Source organism: Salvelinus fontinalis, chromosome 1, assembly GCF_029448725.1.
Source record: "Salvelinus fontinalis isolate EN_2023a chromosome 1, ASM2944872v1, whole genome shotgun sequence".
NCBI lineage: Eukaryota > Metazoa > Chordata > Actinopteri > Salmoniformes > Salmonidae > Salvelinus > Salvelinus fontinalis.
In genome coordinates this window covers 40254780-40274777 of record NC_074665.1, presented here as the reverse complement: position 1 = coordinate 40274777, position 19998 = coordinate 40254780, and the positions used below count along the sequence as shown (strand labels likewise).

The window sequence follows — 19998 nt, the reverse complement described above, 5'->3', positions numbered from 1 at the left end:
CTCTAGTTCCCCCTCTATAGAAGCCACATCGTCATAAATGTCATCTGAACCGTGGGGGGCCGAGGACAGGCTGTCTTTGTAGGTGCTAGGCTCTGAGTACCTCCCCTGCATCAGACTGAAGAATACACACACATATTACTGTATAAGCTCTCTCTCACACACAGTCCTGTACAGCTAACCACAGACACACACACACACACACACACACACACACACACACACACACACACACACACACACACACACACACACACACACACACACACACACACACACACAAACACTGTGATGAATTAACTAACTACAAGGAGGTCTTGGCTGCATTGACTATGCTGGAGATCCTCTCAGAGTTGACATAGTCATAGGTGAGTTCTTCAGGGTCTGTCTTAGTCCCAGTCTGAGATAGCAGAAGACCCAGCCAGTGACCCATATCAGCTGACGACTTGGCCTGGGAGTAGAAAGCCGGCATAGAGGAGAGAACAAGGGAAGAGGGGAGGAGAGATGGGAGCGGTAAGGACAGAAGAGGAGAGGGAGAGGACGGGAAAGAGGAGAGGAGCGGAGAGCATTTTGAAAACACAGCCTTGATAACATAAAAATCAAGTTGCCTATTATGTAGATGAACCAACAGGTGGCAGTCATGTCAAGGCTTTAGTCTGAAGATCACCCTAAAAAAAATAGATATTTTCACAGGAAATTAGTTGATTATCAATTTTCTGTAGCACATTTTTTCATTTTAGTTTTTAAAGTCCATTAAATAAAACTAAAAAAAGGAATTTCATTGACCATAACAGCACAATTTTTTTATTTAACCTTTATTTAACTAGGCAAGTCAGTTAAGTACAAATTCTTATTTACAATGACGGGCCTACCCCGGCCAAACCTTAACCCGGACAACGCTGGGCCAATTGTGCACCGCCCTATGGGACTCCCAATCACGGCCGGTTGTGATACAGCCTGGAATCAAACCAGGGTCTGTAGTGACGCCTCTAGCACTGAGATGCAGTGCCTTAGACCGCCGCGCCACTTGGGAGCCCCAAAGCAGGGTGGCGCTGAAGCTTAAATAAAAAAAGAGGAGTTCCTCTTGCTCACAAATCCCAGTACACACAGTTTTGTTTTGCTATCCTTGTGGGGACCAAATAATTGATTCCCATCCAAAATTTTATTTTTCTTAACCCCTAACCCTAACCTAACCTTAACTGTAACCCCTTACCCTAAAACTATACCTAAACCTAACCTCCAAGCCTAAAATACTATCCTTGTGAGGAATTCTGGTACCCAAAAGGATAGTTAAACACACACACACACACACACACACACACACACACACACACACACACACACACACACACACACACACACACACACACACACACACACACACACACACACACACACACACACACACACACACACACACACACACACACACACGTCATGTTCTTCTATCCTTGTGGGGACCTAGAATGTATTTCCATTCAAAATCCTATTTTCCCTAACCCCTATCCCTTAACCTAACCCTTAAGCTTAAAATAGCCAGTGTCCTCATGGGGACACGGGTGATGTCCCCACGAGGGAGAATTTTCCTTGTTTTACTATCCTTGTGGCGATTTTGGGGGATTTTAAGTCCCAACAAGGATAGAAGAACCAACCCACACACACCTCCCCTTTACTCCTCTGGGCCAGAATTTGTAGTGTGTGTCAGACAGTACAATTGAAGTGTTTAGTGTTCTTGGGAGGAGCACTGTACCATCAGCACAGTCTCAGTGTTAGGAATGCTAGTATGTGTTTTTTGCACTAGGCGCCGTGTGTCTGGCGGGTGGGGTTGGTGTGTGCGTGGCGTGCGTGCGTTTCCAGAATGGGGACTGTTCTCAGTAAGTATTTTGGAGAGGGACAGGGGCCAGGTTCTCATATGAGGTCAGCTCCTGCACTAGGGACTTAGTAAAGGGATTTTACAAGAGCTTTCTTGATTACTGATTTCCGTAGAATTAATGCTTATATGGAATGGTACAACATGCAATAATCCAGTGTCAAGGCTAAAGATGTGTGTTTGTGTTGTAATTTGCTATTTAACATGCAATGACGTATGCGAGTTAGTATGTGTTTTTGATTATGCGTTTTCATTGATACGGGCCTTTTTTATGGGGATAACTGATACAACAATTTCCCAAGATCGGATCAATAAAGTACTAGTCTCTACTTTCTTTCTATAGCGCCTACCTTCCCCCATGCCTGCCTGCCTACCTCCCCCTCCTACCTCTAGTGTGGCTAGCTGTGCCCCATCCATCTGGATCCGGAAGGAGTAGAGGTGCTCAGGGCTGGGGTCTGGCAAGACCATGCATCCCTCCAGAGGCACAGGCTGCTGGGACACTTTAGTCTTGCCCTTGTCCTGGTAGAACCACAGCTGCCCATTTTTTATCAGACACCAGTGGCTCCTCCAATGACTGTTTACCAGCACGTTGAGGTAACCTGAGATAGAGACCATATTGTTACATGTTTACTTTGTCAATGTAAGTTTAACTTGTTGCCATATCAATTAAGTCTACTGAATTGAAATAAATAGAATTATTGTGTGGTGAGAGACATATAGAGAGGGGGAGATTGTGAGAAAGAAAGGGTGAAAGAATTTGTTATCCCTGTAATTACTGTACAGTCATGGCCAAAAGTTTTGAAAATGACACAAATATTAATTTTCACAAAGTCTGCTGCCTCAGTTTGTATTATGGCAATTTGCATATACTCCAGAATGTTATGAAGAGTGATCAGATGAATTGCAATTAATTGCAAAGTCCCTCTTTGCCATGCAAATTCACTGAATCCCCCAAAAACATTTCCACTGCATTTCAACCCTGCCACAAAAGGACCAGCTGACATCATGTCAGTGATTCTCTCATTAACACAGGTGTGAGTGTTGACGAGGACAAGGCTGGAGATCACTATGTCATGTCGATTGAGTTCGAATAACAGACTGGAAGCTTCAAAAGGAGGGTGGTGTTTGGAACCATTGTTCTTCCTCTGTCAACCATGGTTACCTGCAAGGAAACATGTGCCGTCATCATTGCTTTGCACAAAAAGGGCTTCACAGGCAAGGATATTGCTGCCAGTAAGATTGCACCTGGTTGTGCAAAAAAATCTACCATTTATCGTATCATCAAGAACTTCAAGGAGAGCGGTTCAAATGTTGTGAAGAAGGCTTCAGGGCGCCCAGGAAAGTCCAGCAAGCGCCAGGACCGTCTCCTAAAGTTGATTCAGCTGCGGGATCGGGGCACCATGTCACGATCGTTATAATGAGTGGACCAAGGTGCAGCGTGGTATGGTTCCATTCTCTTTATTAGGTAGTGAAACTCAAAGAAAACAATAAAACGCAAAACTAAACGTGAAGCTCATGTAGGGCTCGCAGGCAACTATACATAGACACAATCCCACAAAGCACAAAGGGGAAATGGCTGCCTAAATATGATCCCCAATCAGAGACAACGATAAACAGCTGCCTCTGATTGGGAACCATCTAAGGCCAACATAGAAATATCATCACCTAGATGACCCACCCTAGTCACACCCCGACCTAACCAACATAGAGAATAAAAAGCTCTCTATGGTCAGGGCGTGACACACCACCAGTACAGAGCTTGCTCAGGAATGGCAGCAGGCAGGTGTGAGTGCATCTGCACGCACAGTGAGGCGGAGACTTTTGGAGGATAGCCTGGTGTCAAGAAGGGCAGCAAAGAAGCCACTTCTCTCCAGGAAAAACATCAGGGACAGACTGATATTCTGCAAAAGGTACAGGGATTGGATTGCTGAGGACTGGGGTAAAGTCATTTTCTCTGATGAATCCCCTTTCCGATTGTTTGGGGCATCCTGGAAAAAAGCTTGTCCGGAGAAGGTGAGCGCTACCATCAGTCCTGTGTCATGCTAACAGTAAAGCATCCTGAGACCATTCATGTGTGGGGTTGCTTCTCAGCCAAGGAAGTGGGCTCACTCACAATTTTCCCTAAGAACACAGCCATGAATAAAGAATGGTACCAACACATCCTCCGAGAGCAACATCTCTCAACCATCCAGGAACATCGATATTTTGGGTCCATGGCCAGGAAACTCCCCAGACCTTAATCCCATTGAGAACTTGTGGTCAATCCTCAAGAGGCGGGTGGACAAACAAAAACCCACAAATTCTGACAAACTCCCAAGCATTGATTATGCAAGAATGGGCTGCCATCAGTCAGGATGTGGCCCAGAAGTTAATTGACAGCATGCCAGGGTGGATTGCAGAGGTCTTGAAAAAGAAGGGTCAACACTGCAAATATTGACTCTTTGCATCAACTTCATGTAATTGTCAATAAAAGCCTTTGACACATATGAAATGCTTGTAATTATACTTCAGTATTCCATAGTAACATCTGACAAAAATATCTAAAGACACTGAAGCAGCAAACTTTGTGGAAATTCATATTTGTGTCATTCTCAAAACTTTTGGCCACGACTGTACAACTAATTGTGATCATTCATTGTATATTATACTTTCCTTTCCGTTATAATACATTTAATAAGTTCTTAAGGGCCTATTGCAACCAGCATTGGTCACCATATCACCGCAGGATGATCTCTCATTAAACCATCAATACGCGCTAAGATCACAAAGCAAAGCTGATCTCAATTGCAACCACTATTGGCCAATGTATTACCACTCTGTAAAGCTGATGTGTGTTAACTTTAAGTCCTGGTTGCTGGCAACATTTTTCAATATGGGCCTCCCGGGTGGCGCAGTTAGCACTGCGATGCAGTGCCCTAGACCACTGCGAGTGGTCTAGGGCACCAGAGTCTCTGGGTTCGCGCCCAGGCTCTGTCGCAGCCGGCCGCGACCGGGAGGTCCGTGGGGCGACGCACAATTGGCATAGCGTCGTCCGGGGTAGGGAGGGTTTGGCCGGTAGGGATATCCTTGTCTCATCACGCTCCAGCGACTCCTGTGGCGGGCCGGGCGCAGTGCGCGCCAACCAAGGGGGCCAGGTACACGGTGTTTCCTTCGACACATTGGTGCGGCTGGCTTCCGGGTTGGAGGCGCGCTGTGTTAAGAAGCAGTACGGCTGGTTGGGTTGTGCTTCGGAGGACGCATGGCTTTCGACCTTCGTCTCTCCCGAGCCCGTACGGGAGTTGTAGCGATGAGACAAGGTAGTAATTACTAGCGATTGGATACCACGAAAATTGGGGAGAAAATGGGATAAAAAAATAAATAAAAAAAATAAAATAAAAAAAACATTTTTCAATATATTTTCAAGCTCTGGTGGATATTATCATTGGTAAAAATAAAACCTACTCTTCGAAACGATTAAGAGTGAGTTATCTACAGTTGAAGTCGGAAGTTTACATACACTTAGGTTGGAGTCATTAAAACTCGTTTTTCAACCACTCCACAAATTTCTTGTTAACAAACTATAGTTTTGGCAATTCATTTAGGACATCTACTTTGTGCATGACACAAGTCATTTTTCCAACAATTGTTTACAGACAGATTATTTCACTTATAATTCACTGTATCACAATTCCAGTGGGTCAGACATTTACATACAGTAAGTTGACTTTGTCTTTAAACAGCTTGGAAAATTCCAGAAAATGATGTCATTGCTTTAGAAGCTTCTGATAGGCTAATTGACATAATTTGAGTCAACCGAAGGTGTACCTGTGGATGTATTTCAAGGCCTACCTTCAAACTCAGTGCCTCTTTGCTTGACATCATGGCAAAACCAAAATAAATCAGCCCAGACCTCAGAAAAATAATTGTAGACCTCCACAAGTCTGATTCCTCCCAGGCAGTATGGATGTTGTTTCATGTCCGTATGCTACTCTTGTTTCTTGTATTGTTCCATGTTTAGTTTATTATTAAACTCACCACCTGGACTTGCGTCCCAACTCCCAGCGTCTAGTTTACAACCACGGCAAATCTACAATGGCAATTTACCTTGCACATTTTTATGAATGGAAAACACATATTGGTGTACTTCATTTTTCATTTCCAATTCATGTAATACATTAATAACAACTTGTCTTAATACAGTATGGTACTTTCTTATCAAGGGTTGAAAAATAAATATCTCTGAACTGTCCACATCTAAAATTTGTAACCATAAACAGCCAATCATGATTCAGTTAATATCTCTGTTTTCATTAAATCATAGTCTGATAAAAGTATTTCAAATTACACAAATTATATTATAAATTGAAATTCAAGATTAAATGTTTGTATGAAAATACAATAAGTATTTATTATGAATTTCCAGCCTTGCGATTTTCAATGTTACCGATAGGTCAATACTTTTTGTGGGGCAGGAGTAGAGAACCTAGACACAGCTGTCTGGTATCAGACTCGCTTGACACGGTAACAACATGAGATCAACTGATCTGCTGGTTTAGTCTGGGTTTTCAGTCAAACAATGTTGTTTTAACATGCAGGTGCACATAATCTCCTGTTAGTAGTGTTTTAAGAAATCCAGCGCTTATACACAGTTGCGCGTTAAGTTCTGCCTCTTCGTTGCAAACGGGCCTCCGTTTGCTTTGACAATGTAAGATTTAGAGGAGGCTGGCGGGTAGAGGTATAGGAGGATGGGGTCATCGTAATCACTGGAATATAATAGATGGAACTGAATCAAACACATAAAATACATGTTTTCTATGTGGTTTCCATGTGTTTGATACTGTTCCATTACTTTCATTGCAGCCATTACATTGAGCCCATCCTCCGATATCTTCAGCCACCTCTGGAAAAATGTAATTTCATGCCAATAAAGTTCAACAAATTGAAAGGAAATAAGAAGGGGAAAGGAAAGTGAAAGCCAGATAGAGAAGGCAGAGACAAAGAGCAGGTGAATAAGGAGACAAGAAAAAGAAAGTGAAAAGAGATAGGTCTGGATTCAAACAAAGCGCAACGTGCCGATATCGCACTGCATTGTGGTTTGTTTGAATCCTTTCCAGTGACTTTGACTGTACTGCATGTTAACAGGGTAATGGCTGATTTGCCTAGCTCTAGGAGCCATCTCCACTCACCTGAGGTGTCGACACATTTCTCCGGACTGTCTAAGGAAGAGGTCTTCTTCTTGCCAATGTTCATTAAGTTACTGAACTTCAGGCCTGCACTGTATTTCTTCTTCACTGTAAAGGATGAAGGCAGAAAAAGGTTCTAAACCAAGAGACCCAACAAGCGATTACTTCTGTAAACAATCAAGAACAAGGTTAAGCAGAGCATTACATTATGTGGTTGGATTGATGTCAATGGGAGTGACGCAAGTTCATCCACAAGACTGCTATATTCTCTCAAATCACTTACTAAGAAGTTGACTGATATCAATAACAACCAATTAGAAATTGACCTTTCTAAAATTCCTGAACTTTAAACCCCTAGTAGTGACAGTTACTGTGTTGTCCTCAGTCTAATCATGGAAACATAACGTAAAACTTAAATTAATAGCCCAGGCATTTATTTGCTTAAATCACTGAACACAACAGGCGCTGAGAGACAGGCTTCTATTTGAGCCAGGCGTCTTATTTCATTCGCATAGGTAATTGTTTCATTCCAACGTTCACTTCCAGAATGTTAATACATTTCTTAATTTCCAGCCCCAACGTGTTATTATTGCCTCTATTAAAACAATTTAAAAAATACTTTTCCTTGACAGAATAATTATTCTCCTCTAAGACAGTGCATTTTTGGCATTTTCATACTTTGGCCACTAGAGGGCGATCAGACAATTTCTGACGGTTCTGTACTCCCGAAGTTGTTGACTGTTTTTGTGCTTGCTAATTAGCTAGCATTTATCAGCTAGCAGTTTCGTATTGGTGATAAAAATGGATGATTGCCATAATTTGTTTGAATTACTGAATTATTGAATGTAGCAAATCAAACATTAAACCTCATTTAAAAAAGATGGTAATTCATGGTAACCTCATAGGCAAATAACTTAGACCCTAAGATTATTTGAAACAGGTGGTTATTTGCTGAAATGTGTGTGGTTGACCGGCTATTAAAAGTGACAGCCGGCTATTTGAGACTGTGTTTAATTGAAGTTTTCCAGTAACTCAAAAGTAAAACTTATGATAACACCTTGAGTGAAACATAACTGAAGAGTTACTCTTACAAAAAATGTCACCTACCGTTCAGAGTGTACTAGACAAAATATGCATGCTACACTGTAAATTGTGTTAAGATCTTTACAAGAGTATATTTATATATTCATAATCGTCAATCTCCCAAAATCGATTGGCTCAAGAAAGCACTTAGCTACTTTAATCAGGTTTACATCGAACCTTTTTATGCGATGTAAAGTACATGTCGGATAAACATTTTTGCAACAGGCCTGATGGAAACAGCAAATTTGGCAGTAAACTTTCCGAATGTCGACAAAACAAAATACGCTAGACAAGGTGGGCTCTTTTTGTGTATGGACAATTAATTATGCGAGAAATAACCAATAACCATCATGCAAATATTGATATAATAACCATCATATCAAAGTAAACTTGGAGTCACACCATGATATGTTGTGTGGTCTTTTCACTGCGACTCGGGAAAGCATGCAGTTTACTAGGTTAAATGAATTATGATGAACTTCACAGGGTGGTGAAAGTGCAGGGTGATAAATATTGAGGGTCTTATTCTGGTGACATGATGATCGATGCTTGGCTACCGTTTGATAAATAAAAATCTGTCTCTTTCATTCATAATAATCTCATCATGTATTAGGCTATACCTGCACTGTATCTGCGAGCTGATGTCTAGAGCACGGTTTCCCAAACTCTATCCTGGGGCACCCCCCGGGTGCATATTTAGATTTTTGCCCTAGCATTACACAGCTGATTCAAATATCCAACTCATCATCAAGCTTTCATTATTTGAATCAGCTGTGTAGTGCTAGGGCAAAAAACTAAATGTGGGGAAATTTGTTTTTATGTGGATTGTAGAATATTCACATTACAATCTCTGACCAATTGGATGGAAACCTAGCTACTTTACTTTACAATTGCCACTTAGTAATGTTATCCTTACTGTCTTCAATTTAAGAGTAAGGGTACATTAAAGAAAAGTATGTGTTGTTTGGATGGTCCAACTGCTGGGTTGGAGGCATTGGGTCAATTAGTTGGGTTATTATCTTTAAAAGAGCAAGGTTGGGTTGTTGAGGCTGGGTTACTGATACTGAGTTCTTGAGATATGACCCAGCAGCTCAGTTCAGAAGACTGGAGGCCTGGCTTAGTAGGGGCGTGGCTTTCAGATAGTTGTTTTTGGCCACCGATGATTATAAATGTCATTCTGGTTCATCTGTTCTGTTGTATTGTTATCACATGTTAAGGTTGAACACTGATACTTTTGTAGCTTTAATGGGTTCTTCAAGAGCCTATGCATAGCCCAATGTTGGGATAGTTACCACTTTGTTACAATAATGTAAATTTCAATGTTATTAATTTAAAAAAAAAGAAATATTCTATGAAAATGTATATTTGCATTGCACGAACTTAACATGATGAACAAGAATGACATGTATTGTCACGGGTGGCCAAAAATAACTATATGAAACAATTCCCCTAATAGGCCACACCTCCTAAAAATAACCTATGGATTGCATTAAAAAAGACCCAGCTGCTGGGTCAACCCAGCAGGAAAGTGAATAAAAACCCAACTATGGTTAAATTAACCCATGTTTGAGTAATCCCCATAAAACCTAACATGATTATAAGAGAACTCCTCCAGTTAGGATCACTCTGGGGGGAAGCGTTCCCTAGGTACAGATCTAGGATGGATCAGCTTCTTCTCCCCCAATCCTAACATCAAGCCTCTAGTGGCAACTTCCCCATAATTGGTGAGGATCAGAGCTGAGACGTTACTCACCATCTTTAGTTTCAAGGGTCTCAGCGTGGCTGTCTGTGCTGCTGCCACTTTCAGAAGTAACTGAGTACCTCTCACTGAGCTCCCCCTGCGTATAGAGACCACCACACACACACACATTTACTATACACACACACACAACTTAATCACACACACACTTACAGTACACACACAGACTCTACTCAAACATAAACAATTGGGGCCTCCCGGGTGGCGCAGTGGTCTAGAGCACTGCATCGCAGTGCTAACTGCGCCACCAGAGTCTCTGGGTTCGCCCCCAGGCTCTGTCGCAGCCGGCCGCGACCGGGAGGTCCGTGGGGCGACGCACAATTGGGCTAGCGTCGTCCGGGTAAGGGAGGGTTTGGCCGGTAGGGATTTCCTTGTCTCATCGCGCTCCAGCGACTCCTGTGGCGGGCTGCGCGCAGTGCGTGCTAGCCAAGGGGGCCAGGTACACGGTGTTTCCTCCGACACATTGGTGCGGCTGGCTTCCGGGTTGGAGGCGCGCTGTGTTAAAGAAGCAGTGCGGCTTGGTTGGGTTGTGCTTCGGAGGACGCATGACTTTCGACCTTCGTCTCTCCCGAGCCCGTACGGGAGTTGTAGCGATGAGACAAGATAGTAATTACTAGCGATTGGATACCACGAAAATTGGGGGGAAAAGGGGATAAAAAAATAAAAAATAATAATAATAATTTTAAAAAAAAACATAAACAATTGTACACAACTCTTGTGAAGCATGATTGACATCCATTCCTGCCGGACCCCCAAGGTGTGGGCATTTTTGTTCGAGCCCAGCACTAACGTCATCTGATTCAATCAGGCCCTTTCTACAAGCGCCCAGCAACAAGGGAACAGAAAGCATGTCCCATGTTCCCTATTGAAAAAGCATTATGAAATAGTTACTTGTACTTACACTAGTCAGATAAAACCTTGTTTGACAGCAGCTTTGGAACTTTAACATATAACCAAGTTATAACCAATCTAATCTCGGAAACCCAGAACTAAAATTTTGAGTAATTGAATCAGTTGCTTGATTAAGTTCTGGGGGCAGACGTGTTAGAAAATATATTAGAACATGGAGCGGAAGCAGGGTGGTAGCCCCCTCTATTTCGATTTTGTTTTCCACTGGCCTACACACAATACCCCATAACGTGAAAGTGGAATTGTTTTCACCAATTTTTTATTTTTACAAATTAATTAAAACATGAAAAGCTGAAATGTCTCGAGTCAATAAGTATTCAACCCCTTGTCATAGCAAGACTAAATACATTCAGTAGTAAAAATGTGCTTAATAATTCACGTAATACGTTGCATTTACTCACTCTTTGTGCAATAATGACTACCTCATCTCTGTACTCCACACATACAATTATCTTGTAAGTTCCCTCAGTCAAGCAGTTAATTTCAAACACAGAATCAACCACAAAGACTATGGATATTTTTCAAAGAAGGGCACCTATTGGTAGATGGGTAAAAACCACAAACCCCCAAGGATCCTAATTTCAACACTGAACAAAAATATAAATGCAACATGTAAAGTGTTGGTCCCATGTTTCAAGAGCTGAAATAAAAGATCCCAGACATTTTCAATATGCACAAAAAGCTTACTTCTCTCAAATTTTGTTTAGAGCAGCAAATTTTGAGCAGCAAATTTTGTCATACCCGTGGTATACGGTCTGATATACCATGGCTGTCAGCCAATCAGCATTCAGGGCTTGAACCACCCAGTTTATAATATCTCTTTGCGCATGGTGAAGTTATTAATTACACTTTGGATGGTGTATCAATACACCCAGTCACTACAAAGATACAGGCATCCTTCCTAATTCAGTTGCCGGAGAGGAAGGAAACCTCTCAGGGATTTCACATGAGGCGAATGGTGACTTTTAACCCATTTTTAATTCAGGCTGTAACAACAAAATGTGGAATACGTCAAGGGGTATAAACACTTTCTGAAGGAACTGTATGTCCCTTCCTTTATTAAATGTTAAAGATGCGAACACCAAATGATCGGTGACGAAAAATCTGCGCATTGTATCAAAGTTCCTTGTTATTCATCGCATCCCACAGTCTGTTGACATACGCTACGACACCAGTTATGTTATGTGTGTCTGTCCATGAGAGACTATAACCAATCTCACCCAATAGCCATAACTACCAGTAAATAAATTAATTGTGTTCTATTGATGGTGTTCTACCTTAGTGCAGATGAGTCGTGAGGAGTCGGACACAAAGTGCTGCATCTCAGAGCCCTCTGCTGGTTTAGGGCTGATTTCCTGGATCACCTGATGGGGGTGACAAGGAAACAAGACCAATAGGTAGGTGCCCCCTTCCCTTTTTAAGCATCTGGAAAAGCTATATATCAATCCAATCCATTATCATCATTGACATTATTGTAACTATCAGTGTTGGGGATTTATTCTATTTTAATTCAGGAAATCAACAGATATTCTACTTTTCCTCGTTGAAAAGCAAATTGTGAAAATGTAAATGGGAAATTCTGTTTACTACCTGGATTGACTGAATTAAAATGGAATTGATTCCAACACTGCGGTGACAACAATGCAGTCTGACTCCAACGCAGTCTGACTCCAACCCCCACCATTAGTCTCTCCATCTCCAGTCCCTATACCTTGAGCCACTGCTCTGTCTGCTCCTTGCTCTGCAGGCCCAGAACGATGGCCTCTCCTCCCATGGGGATGATCTTCAGCTTGTGCTCCTTCCTCTTGGGCTGCTTCTCCTTGTAGACCACGCTGCAGCCCAGCAGGCTCACGTCCAGCAGCGGCATCTGCTCCTTGGAGCTCTTGTAGCACTATTGGAACACCAAGAGGGTACAGTGGTTGGTGATGGAAATATGGCTTAGTTGTTTAAAAATGGGTTAAATTGTCTCTCAACACATTCCAGGGAGGTGCATATTTTTGTCCTAGCCCAGCACTAACATAGAGTGCCTTTAGAAAGTATTCACACCCTTTGACTTTTTCCACATTTCTTTGTGTTACAGCCTGACTTTAAAATGGATTCATTTGATATGTTTTGTCACTGGCCTACACACAATACCCCATAATGTTAAACTGAGGATGGATCAACATTGTAGTTACTCCACAATACTAACTTAATTGACAGAGTGAAAAGAACGAAGCCTGTACAGAATACAAATATTCCAAAACATGCATCCTGTTTGCAACAAGGCATTAAAGTAATACCGCAAACAATCTGGCAAAGCAATACATGTTTCGTGCTGAATACAAAGCGTTACATTTGTGGCAAATCCAATACAACACATTACTGAGTACCACTCTCCATATTTTCAATCATAGTGGTGACTGCATCATGTTATGGGTATGCTTGCAATCATTAAGGACTGGGTAGTTTTTCAGGATACAAAAGAAACTGAAGCACGGGCAAAACCCTACAGGAAAACCAGGTTCAGTCTGCTTTCCACCAGACACTGGGATACTCATTTACCTAAAACAACAAGGCCAAATCTACACTGGAGTTGCTTACCATGAACGAGAGTGGCTGACCAAGAACGAGAGTGGCTGAGTTATAGTTTTGACTTAAATCTACTTGAAAATCTATGGCAAGATCTGAAATGGTTGACTAACAATGATCAACAACCAATTTGACAGAGCTTGAAGAATTTTGAAAATAATAATGGGCTAATGTTGCACAACCCAGGTGTGGAAAGCTCTTAGAGACGTACCCAGAAAAACTCACAGCTGTAATTGCTGTAACATAACACAAGGTGGAATAAGTCAAGTGGTATGAATACTTTCTGAAGGCACTATACATGATTCAAATGCTTGCTATTAGTTGATAAGTAGAATCAGGTGTGTTAGTGTGGGGCTATAACACAAAATGTGCTCACTCAGGGTGTCCCCCTGGAATGGACTGAGAAACATTGGGTTGGAGCCTGGATAGTGCATTAAGGTTGTGGGTTTGATTGTGCCATGCCTACTCCTGCTCACCGCTCCAGCACTCGACGTGGCCGGTTTACTAACCACCGGTTCTGGTAACCATCATTACGCACACCTGCTCCCCATCGTTACCCACACCTGGACCTCATCATCACCTTGATTACTCTCCCTTTATTTAGCCCTCAGTAGCCTCAGTCTTCAGGCAGTATTGGTTTTGGTGACGTTTAGTCCATCTCCTGTTCTGCTTATCTGCCGTATTCTTATCATTAAACTCACCTTCTACACCTGCTTCCTGACTCCCAGCATATTTGTTACAGAATACTGCCTCTCCATATGGAAGAAGCAGAAGAGAAAGACCGTCGGCGAACAGGGCCACCTACTCTGCCAACACCACAATCAGCTGGCACAACTGGGTGCGGCTATGGATGAGGTCCTCCGGGTCCTCCACCGGCTCGACACCACCCGAGAGGATTCACCTCCAACTAGTGGAGGGCCTCCTACCACGAGTCATCCCAGCGAGCCAGCCCCCCAGCCTACCCAGCACTCCGCCCAGGTCAATGATGTCCCTCCCGGACAAATATGACAGGACTCCATCCAAATGCCGTGGCTTCCTACTCCAGTGGTCCCTCTATTTCTTCCATCAGATGGGAGCCCCCACCACTGAGAGGTCCAAGGTTGCCACAGTCATTTCCCTGCTGACCGGGCGGGTGATGGAGTGGCTTTCGGCCATCTGGGAGAGGAAGAGCTGGGTTCCTACGAGAGGTTCATGGCTCTATTCAGGGCGGTCTTCGACCATCCACCGGAGGGCAGAGGGGGAGGTGAGTGACTACACCCTCACCTGCCGGACCGTAGCAGCCTCTAGCGGATGGAATGCGCCGGCACTCCGCACCCTATTCTGAAGAGGAGTGCGTGAGTAGGTCCAGACAGAGTTGGCGTGCCTGGACAACCTTCTTCGGGAGCGCCAGCGCCCCCTCCTCCTGAACCCATGTAGATAGGGGCCACACACCTCCCAGCAGCAGAGCAGCGTAACCTGAAACAGCTGGGGCTCTGATCCTATTGCGACCAGGAGGGGCACAAGCTTCAGCGGCGTCCCAACTCGAGGTCCACAGGGGCAGAGCAGAGGCCCCGTGATCATATGTCTCCTGGAGTAGGTGTGAGTATTCCATCATCATTGCTGTCCCTGGTTTCCATTTCACTGGCTGGCTGTCCCTCGTGTTGTCTCTACAGCCCTAGTGGACTCTGGTGCCGCAGGGAATTTCATTGACCAGACCCTTGCCTCCTCTCTGAACATTACCTTGTACCCACTCTGCTCTCCTCTTCAGGTCCAAGCCCTGGATAATCGACCAGTGGGATCTGGTACACTCACACATATCACAGCGCCACCTACCAACACCCATGCACCAAGAAAAGCCTTCCTTCCTCATCATCACCCCACCCGTACACAGTCATGACGTTGGAGCCTCCCGTGGCACCAACGTCATGACCCCACCATCTCCTGGTAGAGGATGAAAATCACTGCCTGGGAACCCGGAAGACCTGCTTTTCCATACACTGTAGTTCCACTTCGATTGAAAGTCCTGTGGTTGCCCTTCAGCCCGACATCCTAGAGGTTTACCAGGATCTCTGAGAGGTTTTCTCCAAGACCCACGCATCCGTCTCCCTCATCATCGCCCCTGGGACTGTGCCAATGACCTGCTTGCAGGCTCTGCGCCTCCGCACAGCCGCATCTACCCTCTGTCAGTGGCTGAAACCGATGCCATGGAGTACATCCAAGAGGCTCTCCAACAGGGTTTCATCCGCCCATCCACATCCCTTGCGTTGGCAGGCTTCTTCTTCGTGACCAAAAAGGATGGAGGTCTACGTCCGTGCATTGTTTACAGAGGCCTCAATTCCATCACTACCAAGTACCGCTACCTTCTCCCGTTGGTGCCGGCCACTATTGAACAGCTTTGCGGCGCCCTTTTTTTTCTTTTTCAAAACTGGACCTGTGGAGTGCCTACAAATTGATCCGGGATGAATGGAAAACGGCCTTCAGCACGATGTCTGGGCACTACGAGTACTAGGTGATACCTTACGGATTAGCCAATGCTCCGTCTGTGTTTCAGTCTTTCGTAAAAACAAGGTGTTCCGGGACATGCTCGTGCGCCAGGTGGTATGTGGTATGCCTGTATGTGAAAGCGGAAAAGTGCCAGTTCCATCAGGTCGCTGTCTCCTTGGGATACCGGATCAGGCCACAGGGAGTGATGATGGATGGTTGAGCCAGTCCCAACCACCGTAAAGGGGCAACAACGGTTTTTGGGGTTTGCCAACTTCTACCACCGCTTCATTAAGAACTTCAGCTCCACTACCTCTCCACAAGGGTGATCCCCGTAAGTTGGTGTAGAGACCTGCAGCCGATGAGGCCTTCCGCCTACTGAAGGGGCATTTCACCTCCGCCCCGTTGCTGAAACACCCAGATCCTATGCTGCCCTTAGTGGTGGAGGTGGACACCTCAGAAGTAGGTGTGGGGGTGGTCGTGTCCCAGCGCCAAGGTAACCCACAGAAATTGTATCCATGTGCATACTACGCAAAGAAACTGTCTCCTGCAGAGAGGAACTATGACGTCACTTACGGGAGCTCCTGGTGGTGAAGTTGGCATTAGAGGAGTGAAGACACTGGCTGGAGGGTGCCAAGGACACATTTCTCATCCTCACCAACCACTGGAACTTGGAGTACATACGAACCTGAATCCATTTTGCTCCTCCCGCCCAAAAGGCAGAAACTCAAACAGGATGTATGTAGAAATTTGGCTTGTTACCTAAAACCCTTACAAACCTTTACAGATGCACAATTGAGAGAATCCTGTCGGGCTGTATCACAGCCTGCTACGGCAACTGCACCGTCCACAACCGCAGGGCTCTCCAGAGGGTGGTGCGGTCTGCACAACGCATCACCGGGGACAAACTACCAGTCTTCCAGGACACCTACAGCACCCGTTGTCACAGGAAAGCCAAAAAGATCTTCAAGGACAACAACCACCTGAGCCACTGCCTGTTCATCCCGCTACCATCCAAAAGGCGAGGTCAGCACAGGTGCATCAAAGCTGGGACCGAGAGACTGAAAAATAGCTTCTCAAGGCCATCAGACTGTTAAACAGCCGTCACTAACACAGAGAGGCTGCTGCCTACATACAGACTTGAAATCATTAGCCACTTTAATAAATAGATCACTAGTCACTTTAATAATGACACTTTAATAATGTTTACATATCTTGCATTACTCATCCCATATGTATATACTGTATTTTATACAATCTATTGCATCTTGCCTATGCCACTCGGTCATCGCTCATCCCTATATTTATGTGTATATATATTCTTATTCCATCCCTTTACTTAGATTTCTGTGTATTATGTAGTTGTTGTGGAATTGTTAGATTACTTGTTATATATTACTGCACTCTCGGAACTAGAAACACAAGCATTTCGCTACACTCGCAATAACATTTGTTAACCATGTGTATGTGACCAATATAATTTGATTTGAATTGACAGTGAGGCAGCTTAACCAGCACCAAGCAAGGTGGGCCCTTTTCTTCACTAGATTCAACTTCACCGTCTCATATCGCCCAGCTTCAAAGAACATTAAAGCTGATGCCCTGTCCCATCTCCATGATTTGGGAGAGGTTCCTGTCCTGAGTGCAACCATCATTCCGCCCTTCCGAATCGTTGCTCCTGTGATTTGGGAGGTAGACGTGGACATCCGCCAGGCTCTGGAGTGGGAACCCGCGCCTACTACCTGCCCTCCGGAGCGCACTTATGTCCCCACGGGGGTAAGCGATCGGCTGTTGACCTGAGCGCACACATCCTTCACCGCTGGACACCTAGGTACCATCCGCACCATTCAATCCATCTCTGCAAAATACTGGTGGCCCACCTTGGTGCAAGACATTGCCTAATATGTCAACTCCTTGGATACTCCTGTATCCAAACCAAATCTCCCGGCACGCTCCGGCAGGGAAATGTCTTCCCCTTCCCGTGCCTCAGCGGCCTTGGTCCCATCTGTCCATAGATTTCGCTACTGATCTCCCCCGACTGATGGTTTTACCATTATTATGGTTGTTGTGGATCTCTAAACCCTGCTGTTTTATCCCTCTCTCTTGTCTCCCTACCGCCCTCCAGGTTGCTGAGGCACTGTTCCAGCAGGTCTTCCGACACAATGGTCTTCCAGAGGTCATCATCTCCGACCGTGGCCCCCCAATTCACGTCACGGGTATGGAGAGCCTTCATGGAGAAGCTGGGGGCCACGACCAGCCTCACATCTGTGTACCAGCCTCAGTCCAACGGGCAGTTGGATAGGATCAAGCAGGAACTGGGGAGGTTCCTTAGGAGTCACTGCCAGGACCGGCAGGGGGAGTGGGCCTGGTTCCTTCCCTGGGCGGAGTACTCCTAAAACTCACTTTGTCACTCCTCCATCATGTTGACTCCCTTCCAGTGTGACCTGGGATATCAGCCGGCCCTGGGCCCGTGGACCCCGAGCCAGGCAGAAGCCCCTTCTGGTGTGTTGTCCGCTGCCAGAAGGAGCAGGCGGACAGCCATCATAGTGAGGCTCCCGTGTTCCATCCTGGAGATCACATCTAGCTGAGCCCCCGGTTTGTGGGGCACTTCAAGGTCCTCCGGAGGGTCAACGAGGTAGAATATCGATTGCAACACCCCATTAACTACCGGATCTCACCCTCTTTTCATGTTTCCCTTCTCAGCCGGTGGTTCCTGGTCCCCTGGCTGGTGCCCCCCCAACACCCCTCCGCCTCCCCTGGACATCAATGGGACCCCCGACTATGCCGTCCGGTCTAGAGGTCGACCGATTAATCGGGGCCGATTTCAAGTTTTCATAACAATCGGATATCGGTATTTTTTGGCACCGATTTGCAGATTTTTTTTTTTTTTATGTAATTTTTTTACACCTTTATTTAATCTTTATTTAACTAGGCAAGTCAGTTAAGAACACATTCTTATTTTCAATGACGGCCTAGGAACGAGGCAGAACGACAGATTTTTAGCCTTGTCAGCTCGGGGGATCCAATCTTGCAACCTTACAGTTAACTAGTCCAATGCGCTAACACTGATTACATTGCACTCCACGAGGAGCCTGCCTGTGCCGCGAATGCAGTAAGCTAAGGTAAATTGCTAGCTAGCATTAAACTTATCTTATAAAAACAATCAATCAATGACTGTCATTGCTCCAATATGTACTTAACCATAAACATCAATGCCTTTCTTAAAATCAATACACAAGTATATATTTTTAAACCTGCATATTTAGCTAAAAGAAATCCAGGTTAGCAGGCAATATTAACCAGGTGAAATTGTGTCATTTCTCTTGCGTTCATTGCACGCAGTCAGGGTATATGCAACAGTTTGGGCCGCCTGGCTCTTTGTGAACTAATTTGCCAGAATTTTACGTAATTATGACAACATTGAAGGTTGTGCAATGTAACAGGAATATTTAGACTCTTGGATGCCATCCGTTAGATAAAATACGGAACGGAATAAACGTTTTGTTTTCGAGGTGATAGTTTCCGGATTAGTCAAAGGTATATGGTTTAGAGAGAAATAGTCAACGCGTTATAATTCCTGTAATAACTTGTGGCTGAATTTGAAAGGGGTTCCTTTGTTATTTTACCGTTCATGTCTTCCATTGAGAATGTCTTGATCTACTTCAAATAAGGTCTGTGTTTCGTGCAGGCTAAAACCGCCTCGACGTTTTTATACCCGTGTAAATCTCAATAGGATAAGGTAACGTTTGTCAACATATTTTTATAAATCCACTCTACAAAAAATGATCTTTGCTTATATTTAGCCAATATTGATCAGAGTTACCTTGTCCTATGGATATCTACACAGTTATAAAATTGGCAAGGTGGTGTAAGCCTACACGAAACAGACCTTATTTTAAGTGAATCTAAAAATATCCTATGGAATAAATGAAGGAACCGCTTTTCAGATTTTGCTAGAAGATGTCATGGGAATTATGACTCGCACTTTGGTCCCGTGTGGCTCAGTTGGTAGAGCATGGCGCTTGCAACGCCAGGGTTGTGGGTTCAATTCCCACGGGGGGACCAGGGGTCAATTCCCACGGGGGGACCAGGATGAATATGTATGAACTTTCCAATTTGTAATTCGCTCTGGATAAGAGCGTCTGCTAAATGACTTAAATGTAAATGTCAATTCTTACCATGCCCAT

The 19998-nt window shown here is 44.4% G+C and overlaps 1 protein-coding gene across 2 annotated transcripts in view; it reads right to left on the bottom strand.

The window, feature by feature from the left end:
* Window positions 1-19998, bottom strand: part of afap1l2 (actin filament associated protein 1-like 2) — a 159539-nt gene that overhangs the window by 37916 nt on the left and 101625 nt on the right. The window contains exons 7-13 of one of the 2 annotated variants that reach the window (XM_055921013.1): window positions 12492-12671; window positions 12058-12144; window positions 9866-9950; window positions 7033-7137; window positions 2255-2466; window positions 306-448; window positions 1-115 (exon numbers count right to left, since the gene is read on the bottom strand). In XM_055921013.1, the coding sequence (XP_055776988.1) occupies window positions 1-115; window positions 306-448; window positions 2255-2466; window positions 7033-7137; window positions 9866-9950; window positions 12058-12144; window positions 12492-12671 (927 nt within the window). Of the gene's footprint in view, window positions 116-302; window positions 449-2254; window positions 2467-7032; window positions 7138-9865; window positions 9951-12057; window positions 12145-12491; window positions 12672-19998 lie in introns of both variants that reach the window. The other variant, XM_055921006.1, reaches the window with a different exon arrangement.